This window comes from Megalobrama amblycephala, linkage group LG6 (assembly GCF_018812025.1).
Source record: "Megalobrama amblycephala isolate DHTTF-2021 linkage group LG6, ASM1881202v1, whole genome shotgun sequence".
Classification (NCBI taxonomy): Eukaryota; Metazoa; Chordata; class Actinopteri; order Cypriniformes; family Xenocyprididae; genus Megalobrama; species Megalobrama amblycephala.
The window spans coordinates 30,886,046-30,902,369 of NC_063049.1; the positions used below are offsets into that span (position 1 = coordinate 30,886,046).

General features: G+C 36.4%; 1 protein-coding gene across 4 annotated transcripts in view; it reads right to left on the reverse strand.

The window, feature by feature from the left end:
* satb2 (SATB homeobox 2) overlaps positions 1-16,023 on the reverse strand; it is a 43,368-nt gene extending 27,345 nt beyond the window's left edge. Inside the window, exons 1-4 of one of the 4 annotated variants that reach the window (XM_048193892.1) lie at positions 15,833-16,023; positions 14,216-14,403; positions 5,231-5,446; positions 1,477-1,659 (exon numbers count right to left, since the gene is read on the reverse strand). In XM_048193892.1, coding sequence (XP_048049849.1) covers positions 1,477-1,659; positions 5,231-5,402 — 355 coding nt within the window. In that variant the 5' untranslated portion in view covers positions 5,403-5,446; positions 14,216-14,403; positions 15,833-16,023. Of the gene's footprint in view, positions 1-1,476; positions 1,660-5,230; positions 5,447-14,215; positions 14,580-15,832 lie in introns of those variants that run through there. The other 3 variants (XM_048193890.1, XM_048193891.1, XM_048193893.1) reach the window with 3 other exon arrangements.
* Positions 16,024-16,324: the final 301 nt, after the last annotated feature.

Here is a 16,324-nt window from a genome sequence, read left to right on the forward strand (position 1 = left end):
TGTCATCATCTCAACAGCCAGACCTCCTCCCAGCACTCCCTGCCACTCTAATAGCTCTGAACTGTAATGGAATGGAGTACTAGCGTTTTGCTCACTGCATACTGTGCAGTGCATACTGTTCCTGTGTAGTGTTCCGTACCGTATACTGCCTAAAATAGAATGTGAAAGAGCATGTACTATGGAAAGATTACAAACTGCATGTTTAATTCAGGCATGTAGTTATATCAGAAATAAATATGATTATTTTGCATTTTGGAATCACTTTACAATAAGTTCCATTTCATTAACATTAGTTAATGCATTATGTATTAAATAATATTACATATTAATAACATTAGGTATTACAGCATTTACTAATCTAGGTTCATTTCAATTTCTAGATAAACATAACATTATCATTTTATAGTGAACTAAATTAGCATTAATTACTGTAATGTATTATGAATGAATGCCAGTTAACAACAAACACTAGTGTATTTATAAATTAATATTAAACTACTAACTTCTAACTTTTTTAAGATATAGATATATTAAATATAAAAATATAATTAAGATTTTTTTTCTCATTATATTTCATGCATATCTCATACATGATCTAGTTTTGATGAACTGAATCTTATTTACTCAAATTTGTAATTCACCCTTTGTGAAAAAGATGTACACTTTAGAACACTTTTAAAAAGAGCACTTATTACTGAAATAATATAATTTAAAAGTATCTAATTGAGTACAAACTCAATGCAATGCTTTCGGATGTACTATATTTTAAATTAATTAAACTCAAATATATCTTTATATGCAATTGCCTTATGCACTGACAAGCATTTGAAGTAAACTAAAGTATACTTTAATGTCATTTCTATTGAATGTAATTTAGTATATTTAAAATATATTCATTTTAAACGTAATATCAAATAACACACTACAGTTAAAATTATAATCAAGTACTTTACATATGATTATTATGTTAATAAACACATCAAAATAACTGTATTTCGTTAAAAAAAATGACAAAACATTATTAAAACATAATGATTTAAAATGTACTTTAAAGGAAAACTTTTCATTTGAAATTATTACAAAGTGTACTGCTTTAAAAGTGTACTTAAGTGTGTTAAGAAACAGTCATGAAAGTTTACTATCTTTAAGAACATACACTTAAGTGGGCTTTAATTTAATTAATATTATATTAACTGCAATACAGTTGTTTACAACTATATAGATTTGAAGTAAACTACAAGGGAGTTTTGTGTAAAAATGTTTTAACTTTTGGCAGCCCGATTAAACAGTAAATCAAGATAAAATGTTAATATCTGATATTGCTTCCGGTTTCCGTGGCTTCTGTGGTTCCATTTCACGCTGGAAGTTCAAGTTCTTTAAGTTCAAGGTTTTTTTTTCTTTTTTAATGAAATTGTAAAGGTAAATTCATCAACTGCTTTATATACGCACTCTGAGTCTGGGCATTTTTGAACTCACCATGTGCCTGGGCTGCAGAACTATGGGAGTAGCCAAGGGCGAGAAGTGCAGTTTCAACAAGTTGAGTGAAAAGGATGTCCTTCCTGACCAGTACAAACTCGGCATGTTCCTCCCGGCTCTCTCCATCTGATATCATCCCTCCATCCATCTGCTCCACCACACAGAAGACTGGAATCATCAGACCTGCAATACAGGAGAGCAGCACGGCATGGAAATCATTCAAGAAACAATGGTCAACAGAGAAGAGCTGAATTACTGTCCGTTAAAAAGAGAGTCCAGTGACTGAGCTGATATTCTACAAATGGTAATCTGACTCATTTCCATACATTTTTTTAAATATTCCTACAGTACATAAATTCCATCCACTGCTCTATTTCTCAATCAAGCGTAAGTAGCATCATTTTGAACAGTTGCCACGTACTATTCAGGAGAAAAGTCTTCATTAAAAAATCAGTAATGATTAATAGGTTCTTCATTGCATTTGAATAAGGTGGACGGGGTCAATCGGTTGTCCCCCAGCCCATGCAAATACTCAACATGGACAAACCGTCCAGATTGTGTATCAAACCAACCATCAAACCAGCTCCATTATACTACATTAAAGCTATCATTTTTTATGATGCCTCCCTCCACTTTGTCAGTGCAGCTGAGCTGATATCTCCACAAGTCAACGAACTGCGTGTTAACGGCATTGGTCACTTAATAAAATTAGTTGCATGAGTCTCCAACGGATATGCAAACGTTTCTGCCTTCAGTGTTTGAGGTTACGGCTCATTGCACTGTAACTTAACACATTATTTTAGTAGTGTTGACTTTGTTAACATTTAAGTTAAAAACGTTTATGATTAACCTGTAAAATATGTTGGCAAGTGATTTGGTGGGTACAGAGTCCCGTCTTTTAATGGGATGTTGGGATGCATAGTCATTCACGGCTTGTTGAGAAATAGTACGCGCAACCTAATGATGCCTGAAAAACACACATCCCACCCAAGTTTCCTGGTTAATCTAGGCCTAACCAATCTCCACTGGCTTGTTCAATTTCCCTGAAGTGCTCAAAAGCCTTCAGACTATTAATTAATACCCTTCAGAAATTATAGGCTGAAAGCATTAGGCAAAATCCCAGTTGTACTAATAAGAGCAGAGCAGTACAAAACTCTCTCTCCTAATTTATACACACACACACACACACATACAAATACATATACATTTACGCATGGCTCCCAGAGCCCCTTGGTTTAATCAGTCAATTCCTATATTTCTATTTCCTTTCCATTAATCACCCTGGCTTCCAGTTCAGAATGCTCTTGTGGAGTGAATTACAGGCCAGGGGCCGGTGCCAATTCAAGTAAGTGAATTTCCCCCAACAGGGAAATATAACTGTCAACACACAACAGCTCCCAGCAGTCTCTCACTCACTTTCTCTCTCTTTTCCCGTTAGCTCCCATGGGCTCATCCCTGTACCCTGTATGAGCACGGTTTCATCATAAGATAACAGCATGTGTGCGAAGCCTGTGTCTGACTCATTTTTGTGTGTGTGGGTATTCTCTGTGTCTGTTGTAATGTGCATTAATGCCTGCACATATTTTTTTAGACTTGTGTAGGAATGTTAAAGTGTGTCATTTGTAAGCATATCTGTGGAATTATTCTGTTATTGCATATTTGCTTTTAAACTGTTATAAAAGTGTGACACTGCCACGACTAAAGTAACAACATTAAATATGTTGAAATATAGCAGCAAAGTACATTCTGCAAATAAACATTTTTAAATCAGCATTTTTGTCTTGTTTCCCAGAAAGAATAGATAAACAGCCTCAAAGTAAGATAAATTTACCTGAGACGCAAAATTGCATTAGATAATAATAATCATAATCATAAAATATGTACTGAATTAACATTCATTTTAAGTTTATTCTATTGGCAAATTGTTTTAAAATAATTTGCTGAAGAGGTAAAACACAAACTTAACTAATATATTTTCTGAAAAATAGACTTAATATCTTATTTGAGATGCTTTAGATGGACAACAAGACAAAAAAAAACAGATTAGGAAAAAGATTTTTAGCAATGCAGGCATGTGTCTGAGTAATTCTGATTCCATGTCTGACTTGTGTGTGGCCACTCTTTATTGTTCCATTGCGGTTTGGAGAATACTGCTTCAGGACAACCTCTTATTAAAACTAACCATTCGGCCCATCTGCCAGGGCACAGGAAGAGAGAGCCCCACTACTTTCCTCCTCCACCTATTCCAAAAAATTCTTAAGAATATAATTTGTTGACATAGATATTGTGTCAAATCAAATCTGCATCAGAGGTGTACAGCAAATGATACTCACACACACACACACACAGTCATGAACAAACACACGATATGTGTTGCTAAGGTCTTGGCCCCAAAGAAGTATCTAATCTTTATCTGATATGTGGCTTTATGATTGGCTAAACACATTGCTCACTGTCAAGGTGAATTACAGCTTGATCTTGATGACATTTTTGGGCCAATGCATAACATCAGGGATTACACAGTGTGAGTGATGATAGAATATAACACTTGTGCTGTGGCTGTGTGTTGTTTGTTGTTGGACACAGACTGTATGTTTCCTTAGAGGAAAATGTGTAACTATTTTATTGTCAGAACCACTTTACCTTCATGTGTAACTGCATGAAGGTTTGCAGACATGATAATGAAGCAGTAACAGCGGTATCATCCTATATGGTACGCTATACAACTATATTATATATATACACATGCATTTCTTATAAGAAATAAAAGTAGAAACAAAGGATATAACTGTTAAGAATTTGGCCCAGATAATTTTGCCTTTTCTCTGAGAATCATGATGCTTGATGATGCAAGTCTCTACTTGCACTCCCAATAAATAAATCTGTCTAGAAGAAAAATTTGCGATATCTGACTTGTCTTTTTTTTTTTTTGAGAAAACGTAGATAAAAACCTCAACGAAAACAGTTCATGTCCATGTTATGTGTCAACTACCCGTGTGTAAAAACATATTTAAAGCCATTCATTAATCACAGCTGTGACCACACCACTGTATATGGCAATTCGTTAGGGTCACTGTAATCAATATGACCCCCCTTCTGATAAACACGCTACTGTTGCAATCAATAACTGGCCATGGTGAATAAATCAGCTCTATATAGCGCTACTTAATTCACTGAGCTTATAGTGGCCACAACACTCCTGTGAGCTCAACTATTCAATTCAATTCACATTTATTTGTATAGCGCTTTTCACGATACATATCGTTTCAAAGCAGCTTTACGGAGAATGCATGTCAACATTACAATTTAAAGAATGCAGTTAGCAAATAATGTAATAATTTAGGCAATTAATTTACAATCACTGTTAGCAGTGTTGTTTGGGATTAAATTGATCTGCATCATGCACTATGGAAGGCTCTTTTAATCAAGTCCGATAAAATTGAAAACCAAGCTGAATGGGTAGCTAGATGTGCTGTTTGATTATTATTTTTTTTAAATTCTATAACAATTATATCACTAACTAAATATATATATATATATACACATATTTGTTGAAATAGTGGTGAATCTGTGCTCCACGCACAATGTGCCATGGTGCTAGTCTGGGTGATTCTGATTTCAATTTGGCCTGCAACATGTCCTGATTTCATCTCTCTCAACAGTATTTTCTCTCTTTCTCCACTTTACTACTAATAAAAGAGGGAAAACTAAAAAAATAGAAATGGAGGGATAGAAAAGGTTGTGAATGTCTTACCACTGAGAGGTCTCTGTGGGGCCCCATTGTGGCGACTGCGGGGACCTGTAGGACTGCCGTTGAGTTCCAGACGGCCCATCTTTGGTGGGGGGCAGCCGATATCAGGACTGCTGCTCCCACGTCGTTCGGGGCTCTCCCGCAAACGAGGGCTCTCTCCTCCGCCACGCTCCATCCCCCTCCACACTACAGAGGGAACACCAGCCAGAGGATAAGGACCTGAGACAGAGAGGGAAAGAGTGAGAGACCTAATGAAAACACAGCCAATATCAATGCATATGCTTTTTTCTAAATAATCATAAATTGTATATCCAATAACAAAAAAATAGCTGGAATAAGCATAAGAGTGAATGCATGGAAGACATAATAATATGACATAATAATATAATAACAGTTTGTTCTGTTTTTTTATTTCAAATATCATAGAAAAATAAAAAAAAATATCACAGTATATAAATACAAATAAGAGTGTGTATTCTCTCAAATCTGGACTGTCTAAATTGTAAAATGTACATATAAATTGTACTGTAAGAAATTATGATTCCCCCCAAAATCATTTTTTTGGTCCTCACCGTGACTATGATTATCTATCTATGATTAATGATTATATGATTAAATCATTAATTGGGTTTAACCCTGAAAGGAATCAAATAAGAACATGCTAAATAAATAAATGAAAAAAATTTAGATGATCCAAACAAGTTATCATAGTGCTTAAAGATCTTATTTGATTCTTAAAGGACTGCATACAAATTATGACTGAAATCAATAAGCATTTTTCTTTAACGAGGAAACTCACACATCAAAGGATTCCCTGTCGCTGACCTTTACGCACAAACTGAACAGCTGCGGCTAACAGACAACAGCACAAGGACATCCAACTCTGTGTCCTAAAATACAGGGAATCGTTTAAGAGGACGCTGGCATCTTATCAAGACTATCAGCAAACAGAGAAGCTGAGGCCCAGTGTCTCGTTCTGCTTCAGCGTCTATGGGGAATGTAAACTGATGTGTATGTGTATTTATACGTGTAGCCGAAATGTCAGACCTCTAGGTTAATATACTATATGAAAGCAAAGATGCTCAAAATTTTAAGTTACTGTAAGATGTTCAGATGATATCTGTATGTGTGTGTGTGCAAATATAGTATTTTTGAATGCACGTGGATGTCTGTACATATTCGTCTGAGCCAGGGAGCTCTGTGGGGACAATTTCCAGGTCTTTGTTTTCCAGCCAAACCTTTAATATTGGTAATGTCCATTAGAGTCAGTGCCAGGCTGTATTGAGTCCATGCCAAAAGTTAAAGACTAGAAACATACTCTCCACTTGAGCGCTTTCATTTGCATATCACTTCATAAATACAGAGTGATGATTATGATAGATAGATAGATAGATAGATAGATAGATAGATAGATAGATAGATAGATAGATAGATAGATAGATAGATAGATAGATAGATAGATAGATAGATAGATAGATAGATAGATAGATAGATAGATAGATAGATAGATAGATAGATAGATAGATTTCAATGTCCACCCACTCTGCTATTCTCCTCACAGTGGTTATGCAGAAAACATCACTCTCTTTTCTGGCCTTGACGAGAAAAACATCATCATGGAACATAAAAAAGTCCAAAGAGAATTACAAGCTGGAGCTAAATTTTCAAAATGAATAATAAATTAAAAACATTAGCCTCTGCGTGATTAAAAACCTAATGCGGGTCCAGAAATCAAGTGTCTGAATTCTTTAGAGTTTAATAAGCGGGTGGGAGGAAAAACATTTTAAGAGCATTTGAATGGAAAGAAATGTGTTAGTGTGCTGCTGAGGGACAAGAACTGATGGTCCACACTGTACTCACACTTACACGCAGGCACAAGAAAGAGATTTACAGAGCCTTTGAGACAGTTTAATAAAGCTCAAGTGTGAACAATACTATACAACAATGAACATGCATGCTTATGAAAACACTCGCATATATATACAAAATTAATAGCATCTATTAAACACAGCTTTCCAATTAAAACTGACATTCCCCCAGTGTACATGCAGCCATTAGCTCTCATTTCTGTTGTGCTCATCATGCCAAAGTTTGAACTGCACTGCACCACACTAACAATAGAGGATAAAGTCCTAAAATATAACAGATACAACACGCTGGTATGTGTAAGATCACTGTGATACACTTCAACTCTATGAGGCGAACAGATCTGCTTTTAATTAACAGCTCGTCTGTGGGCTTGCCCATTAGACTTGCAGTCCCAGGGGTAAAATAAAATCTCTTGACAAAAAGTGTCTCTAGATGTTTCAGAAACTTGCACAGAACCGAGCAAGAAAAGGATGAAACCGCAAACGGACACAATAATGTCCATTGTGCTTGATGCATTCACTGCCTTTAGTAACAGCTTTTTGCCTACAAGCTGCACTGTACTTTCAAAATGTAAAGTCTTTTATCAGTCTTAGTTCATCTGGCACTGATGGGCTGTCTTTGTTCCTTCCTTCACTGGGCTTCACAGGTCCAAACCTGTCTGATTTTAATGAGTCTTCCGATCCCAATCAAGAGGATGTCTGAATCTCTTTTTACATCTCTATGCCAATCTCTCTCTCTCTCTCTCTCTCTCTCTCTCTCTCTGATCCTCCTCCACCCCAGCACCAAATATTTGATGGGTAGATAAAACCAGCTCCAGGGTGTCTGCCCGACACTCACGTATGGAGATGACAATGGCTATGCAAAGATGGTGCAGTAAAAGTTTATTCTGGTCAATACACACCTGCTGTGACAGATCAATACAAGCTTACTGAAGAGGGACACTAGCTATAATATCCCATTTTAGACACTTTTGCAAAAAAAAAAAAAAAAAAACTACTGTGATTCAAAGTTTTGGAATTCATTACTTCAAACACAGTTTTTGATGAACTAAGAGTGAAATGGCTTCATCATTGCTTTATCATTACTTGTTTGTATCTGAATTAAAACATAAACCATTAGAAGACTATAAAGCATACACGGGAGAGTGGATAATAAATGAAATCTGCCACTGTAATTTCAGTTTCGTATTCAGAGAATTTACATTCTTAAGTTCTTAAAGTGTTAGTTCACCTAATAAAAAGAAATTTCTGTCACCACATGTCAATATTGAAGATATATTTTTTTCTGTTCCACAGAAGAAAGAAAGTCATATAGGTTTGAAACAACATCAAGTTGAGAAAATGATTACTTTTTCAATTTTAGGTGAACTATTCCTTAAGTTTACAGTCGTCATAAAAGTGTGATTGGTCTTGTTTAAGTGCTGTCCTTCCAACTGGTTGACATCAGGTAAAAAGAGTGATAAATGTCTAATCAGTATATGGTATCAGGAATAATCAACAAAGATTATGAACATTAAAAAAAAAAAAATGAAAGCAAGATCTTGATTCAAGATTAAGAAATTGCTTACAGCAGGAGGAGCTGTAAAATATAGAAGTTACAGTATTTAAAATAGCACAGCAATTACAAATATGCCATTTTAGTGTGCTAATAAAATACATACTAACCAGCCCTCTTGACAAATGACACACAACATGCAACACAACAGCACCTTACATTTCAGTGTTGTACCAATAGGTATTCACAACCAGATACACGGTTCCTTTTTTATTTGTAATGCTTGCAGCCACACATTACAAACATAACTAATGACTGTTATGTTTAGGGGTAGATGAGAGAAGCCAGACGAGGGAGTGGAACAGAACTCTGATCCCATGAGACTCAAATTTCCAAACTACGACGACCACACTGCAGAGACTCTCTCTTAAGAATGCAATATACATTTTCTGCTCTTTCCCTCGCTAACCTTCCCCTGCCTTCCACATTGCACGTTTTTCTTTGGCAGTAAGAGTGGCCTCTGCCAGTTGTACCACACGCAGGAAGCTGAGGGCAGTAAACGACACACTACTGATCTGACTATGCTCACACTGTCAGTCAGCATACACAGATGAAAAAGAGTGATATCCAGAAAAGCTAAGAAAAAAGGCAGATGGTTGGGAAATGAGAGAGAGAAATATTGCCTACCAAGATGACAAAAAAAAAAAAAGAGGTATGGGAAAGGCTGTTTGGCATGACAAGAGTGTCCAGTTTCTATAGATTTTTTCTAACTCAGAGTAATAAAAGCCCTTTACCCGACAGCAGTTAATAACAACTAATAGAGACACGCATGCAAATGAGCAATGAGATAAAGCCGTGTGTTGTTACAGAACCTGGTGGTATCGTGGTATCTCTGTGTTGACGACATGCTAAGGCGTTAACCTTATTGACCAGGGAATAGGGCTGTGATACTCATTTATTGCAGGGTTATTAAAGCATCGCCTCAGTCAGGGTACAGATAAAGCAGGTGAAGATGGTTGAGGGATTCGTATTGAAGGCCCCTCGGTGTCTCACAGGTGTGTGCGTTGGGAAGGGAAGAATAGATAGATAGCAGCTTATCACCCATGAATTTGATGGCAGATCAAACTGTAACCAAGACAGATGATTGCACTGGAAATATACATAGTAAGACAAGCTTGATACTGGGACTTCCTTGGATATATATATATATATATTGCATATTCTATTTAGCAGTAAGACCATGTCATGTTAGATAGAAGGGAATAAGTGTTAATGAGATAATAATGAATTGATTAGTGTGAGAGTAAAGAAACAAATACAGTTGCCATAACGTGGATGAGTGTGCAAATATACTGGTCATGTGCAGAAAATATGTCGATTTAGATACAAAGAAAAGGTGCAACAGACCTTCCGGGGAGCACGTTGAGTTCGCTAATAAACATCTTATACAGTAAAAGATAAAGAGTGAGCAGCAGTTTATTATGTTCTCCCTAAATCTCTTGCTCTGACTCGCACATAGACAAAAAGCGGACAAACACAAGTGTACACAAACACTCAACACACACAAACCACAGAGCAGGCTCACTGCTCTGACACTTCCAGGGACCACACATTGACTCACAAAAATCACACATGGTAGACTACAATGAGCAGGGCTATAAAACACACATGAACACACACACATTGAGTTGGTGACTGCGGTCTAGATTTAGGTGTGTAATGTTAAATGGTTTGATGATATATAAACATATATATAGTAGCTGTAAGTTTTTAGTTAAAACTCCACTTAAAAAATGTATTATTTCTCTATAAGTGGTTTTGCAAGGTTTCAAACACCTAGTTCAAAACCCTCCTAAATTAGAATATTTTGTGAATTCTGTCCTCCAGGCTAAAATTTCAAAAAGCTTTAATAAACACAATAATGCCATAGGCCTATATGTATATTCAAGCAAGAGCCAGCTACATAATGAAGACAGATTTTAATTTTAAAACTTTCACAAGGCTATTTATAATACATTTCAAGTTGTCACATTAAAATAAATAAAGAAATAAAGAAATAAAGAAAGTCCTTTATTGGGTAATATTTTCTGGCCAAAATAAAACATTTTTTCGTAATGTAGCCTACATTTGACAAATTTGCTGTTTCAAGAGTTGTTTAGTGTTTGTATTATTGTTTTATTGTTTAAATTTTTCGAAAAAAAAGGAGCCAAGTAGACTGATTATAGGGTACTATAGGGTAATAGCAATTTCAATTGTGACAATTTGCCCACATATAGTGTGAAATGAACGTATTCCTTGGGCAATAACGATCGAAATAATAGCTATATTGTATAGCCAAGACTTACAGGCAATTCAGAAACTGTCTTTCAAAAATAAATCTACTCTGAGAATAATTTGGCCTTCTTTAAAAAAAATTTTTTAATTTATTTTATTTATTTATTTGTTTAAAAAAAAAATAGTTAAAAACAATAAAATGACCAATTTCGATTGTCGCCAAAGTGCCATGTCGTTGCAGAAAGGCGAATGAATGGCATACAAATGGCAGTTAGTAGGCCTTGACGAGCTATTTGCGGCGAATGAATATATTCTACTAAACTAATAGTTGTGGTCCTGGGCGTTGGTCTGCTAATACAGTGTTCCAATCCTGCTATACACAATATAAAAACAGCTCTGACAAAACACCAAGCTAACGTAGGCTACATCTGTATATCACTGCGTAGCACCCAGGCCAGTTTAACCTGTCAGGGACTAGATCTTCTAGCGGAAGGATGGAGTTTTATGAATTTGCATATTAAATAGATTTGTTGAAATTTCATGAAATACAAGTAGCCTATTATGAAGTAACTTTTCTTTTATAAAAGCAATAAGGCAATGCTGTATTGTAATGGCTACGCAGTTGGTTACTGCGTGCCATTTTTTTCCAAACTCTTTTATTATTCTGACATTGCGAGGCACTAAAACTCTTAGCTCCTTTCATACTCATCTAGCGACAAGTGTCTTATGTATTAAACAAAAGAATTAACAGGTATTGTAAATACAAGCAAGTAAAAAGGTTATGGCGCTAAACTTTCCCTGAAGTCCCTTAAGGTGGAGAAAACATGCCGTGAATAAATGCTGGATTTGATCCATTCTGATGGGCTCCCCAAAGCGCGAGATTAAAGTATCCTCAGAGGCTTCCATCTACTGCAAAATTACTGAGACGTATAGAGCCTCTCTGTTACAGAGACTAATTAACTTTTTTTTTCCTTTTGGTCTTGGTTAAGAAAACGTCTCCGCTGGCTATGGGAGCCAAGTTTGTGCAAATGAATAATGGATACATCAATGTAACTTTAAAAAGAAACAGAATGATCTCTAGCGCTGATGGCAGCTAGCTATATAGCAACCATACCTCCCTCTTGCACAGACATGATTTTGTGAGTGACTCTTCAAATACACTGCTCTAAAGTTTTAAAGTGATGTATACATAACTCGGAGTTTGAACTGACAGGGGGAAAATATCGAATGTAACATAATAACAAATCATGTGCACTCGGCATGTGTTTTTTCTTTATTTGTTTCTTCTGATTTAGCTATTTACTTCAGAGTTCAGAGTCTAATAAGAGTACAGTTGTAAACTGTGGTTCCATTTCCATGTAATGTGTATTGTTTTCGACAACAGATAGCGATTTCATTTGAGATGCTTTTTTGTTGTCTTCAAGCAAAGACGGTTCGGTTCACTTCCATCACCCCTGTTAAAGACAAATCCACGGGTTCTGTGAGGAAAAATCTAAATCACTTTCAAAGACTTGTGTCCTTTAAAAAAGAAACACTGTTGAAAAACAAAAAAACAGTAACGAGATCTTTGACTCGAGTTGTTCTGCGCCCATATAGCCTACTTTAGCTACCTTGAGTAGACAGGTATTCGGTTTATTTCGTCGCATTATTACAATTAGGTCTGACTGATTTAAATCTCTCAAAACTATCAGAGGATAATACAAATAGTACATTGTCTGAATTTCTTGATTTATTCTGTGCTATTTGTCTAGATGAGTTAGATTTCACTATTTGCTGAAATTCTAGACTGGTTTCTGGATATTTTAAATAAATGCTAAATTTAATTTAATCAATTTGAAAACAATTTGATTTTTTTTTTTTTTTTTTTTTTTTTTTTTTACCGAAACAAAAAAGTGCAATTATCTTTGAATAAAGCAATCATAGACCTGTATTATGCTCGCTCGATTGTTTCAGGTTCTCCTTACAACGGCTCTTTTTCCTCATTAAAAATAAAAACTCAGTTAGCAGTTGTTTAACAACGTGAGGTAGCCTTCCTAAACAAAATATTCTACAAAACATGAACCATCAGCAAAATATTGTCTCCCTACCTTTAATGTACCTATGCTATCATCTTTGATAACCTTCACAATAGGAAAAACAGCAATAATAATGTTGTTAAACGAAAGAAAGTTTGCGGTTAAACAAATCATAAGCGTCAATTTCTCAAGGCTGAAACTGAACACAATTAATAGCTGTATCTTTGTTTCGGTCTTCTTCAGTAATTTTACAAAATAATATAAGAAGCCTGACAACATTTTGTATATAAAGTCACAGATTCCTTCTCTTAGAAAATTAGGCTATCAAATAAAAAAGTCTGAAAAAAGTCCATTAATATATAGGCCACACACACACACACACACACACACACACGACCTGAGGGCGATGAGACCACAGAAAAAATTCAAACACGTGTAAAGCTAAACTTGAGGCCTAAGCTTGTTGGGCTTTAATAAATACAGGATTTCCCCTCAAAAAAAAATCTTTCAGTATGTCTCAAAATGTTGCACTGTTTCGCTAGCTCTTTAAAATATTAAATAACAAAAACATAAACTCTTTTTAAACCAGCTCAACCTCAAGGCCTTAAACTCTGCTATCAAGATACACACTCGTCGAGAGTAATAAATTATTACAGAATATCAACAATCTGCTTTATTAAATAAATGGTTTAACTTAAACCGAATATAAAGTATGCTATATTCTTCAAAGAAAACATCATTATTAAAATTTCCACACGATCGACAGTGCACAAGGTGCATGACTTTGGTCCTCTTGTCCTAAACATTCCTGACTTTTTAATTGAGTTTTAAACTTAATTGAACGATGCCATAATTCATGTAGCCTATTACAATTATTTTTAATGAAATGTAAAGAAAAACATCTTATTATTAGGCTGATTAATAAATGCAATTTTGGCAAAAGTCTCCCTCTCGTCTATTGCATTCTGCAATTTACTCTTTCAACGTCAATCATTATCTAAGCTAAGTTCTATAACTTTCAGCAAAATTAGTTGTTAAATAAAGAAAATAACATGACAAAGGTGCTGCACGTGTCTTAAGGACAAGTAGGCTGTTAGTGGGAATATGTAAAACATCCATGGCCCTCTAAACTGCTTAATGAGCTTATATTTATTTTCATCAAAGGCCTCAAAGAATTCAGTTTCATATTCAAGCACTATATTCAGAATTGTTATAGTTCGATTTGAGATGTTGCTTAGTTGCAATAGGGTATGGACCAGTTGTTACTCTAGCAGTTAACATGAATGCGCTAAGCATCGGATGAAAGAAGACGAAAGTTATTTTCTGGTGCACTTACTGCTTATGGCGTGTCGGTACCTCGGTTGGCCGTTGAGAGGGCTCTGTCCATTGATTAAAAGTATTGAATCCAGGGCTGGGCTTCTCGCTGCCTCGCGGAGGACTGAATACGGCCGGGTTCGGTGTTGGACACTTAAGCTCCGTGCACTGTGCGCTGTGACTGAGCCACTGGAACTGAGAGACTCCAAGCTGAGGGGTACAGGTAGCAGGAGATAGACAGCATGAAGAGAGAGAGAGAGAGAGTGCACGAGAGAAGAGAGAGAGAGAGAGACAGAGAGAGAGGACAGTGCACGAGATTGAACACAGCACAGAGATCCGAGAAGTTCCGAGAAGCGACCGACGAAAATCTCTCCTGTAGTACGGAATCTTGTTCACCGTTTAACGCGTGTTTGAGTCACGAGTGTCCGTGGCAGAACTGAAAACCTCAGCAGCGGGCGCAAAGAGAGCATCAAAGTCTGAAAACGTCCATTTGTGTAGCTGCATGCACAGAGAGAGAGAAACAAAGCTCAAACAGACGTCAAGTATCTGCTTTGTGCGATTCGGACATTACCTATTACAACGGCGTAAAATCTCAAGAGCAACAATGTGAGTGTGTCACTTTCAATCTCTCCCTTGAGCGGCGCGCGGACTGACGGAGAGCCGAGAGAGGAGTGGGAGTGGGAGGGGAGGAGGACTGGAGAGCAAACGTGGAAGTGTGACAGGGAGGGAGGGAGGGAGGGACGGGGCTGAACAAGGTAAGTAATTAATGCATTCCATGTATAAGGTATCAATAAAGCGACATAGTTGAACAATTCTTTATACCGCCTGTGTTAACGTTTCTTTCAGAAGCTTTAATTTTAGTTCAATCATTTGTTTTCATTGCATTTTACGAGATCTGAACGCATCGCTGTCCTGTCATGTTCACTTGTTGTTAAACTCAATGAAATGATACAGAAGTGATGACTGATCTGCTCGACAGACGTAGCCTAAATAATGATAAGGACATACAATAGAAAGTATGCAACGTGCAGTCCTGTGTGGGAAAATACACAGAAGGTTTTGTGGGTTAATGTTAAAACGGATAATGGAAAAATCTTGTTTGGAAATGATGGAAGAGGCACTTTCACATGAACACCGACTGCTAAAAATGCAGCTAATTTAGTTTCTGTGTCGATAGCGGAGCTGTTGTTGTTGTTGTTGTTTTATCGGATTCGTCTTCTAACTGCTGATTTTTCACAGCACAAATAACACCATCTCAACAAGCTGTAAACTATACACACTGAAAATCTTCTATGTCGGTTTATAATGTGTACAGCAGCGCTAGTGTCCAAGAGGAACGAGCAGAGCAGCGCTGGAAGTGGAACACGGGGAAAAAGAGCATGGTGCATGTCGAAGCTCAAGGTTTAGGGTATCACCACTTTCAAAACACCATGCAAGCTGTCAAAGTTCAACCTGAAAACCAGTAGCCAACTCAAAAATAGGGACAATATAGTTCCTAAACAGATCATTTACAACAGTTTGGCCACAGTCTTTATCTCAGATAGCTACATATACTGTATAAGCTGCATCACGTGAGGATTTAAATGCATGCATACATTCAGATATACGTTATGTATATGTTTGTACAAAAGTTTCTTACCTTTTTTTCCAAAGTGGTTTAATGGGAACTCATTAACAATGGCGCGTGCAGTTGGCTGGTCTGCTGCTTTGAGACACTCTGGAGTGTGTGAGCGAACGCTGCTGATTCTCCAACCTCATTCGTCACTATTATAATATAAGATAATGATCACGACGATGATGGTGATGCAGCGTTGCGTGACAGGTAAAATGTAAACGGGAAATGTGTTGATGTGTTGACTAAATAGGCTAATACAATCGATAAATATTAACTAATAACTGGTTAATACACAACTTGATTTTTATTACCTGCTGGTTTGTATGAAGCCACAGAAAATATTTTCAAATATTAGCTGGATGTCATTTATCAACTGTGTTCCTATGTGAATTAACGTAAACAAACTAGGGAATACAGCCTGACGCCTGTGTGTAATCCTGAATAAGGTGAGTGCAATTGTTCCCATTTTGATGTATTGTGGCATACAGGTTTGAGGTCACAAACAAAATGAAAACA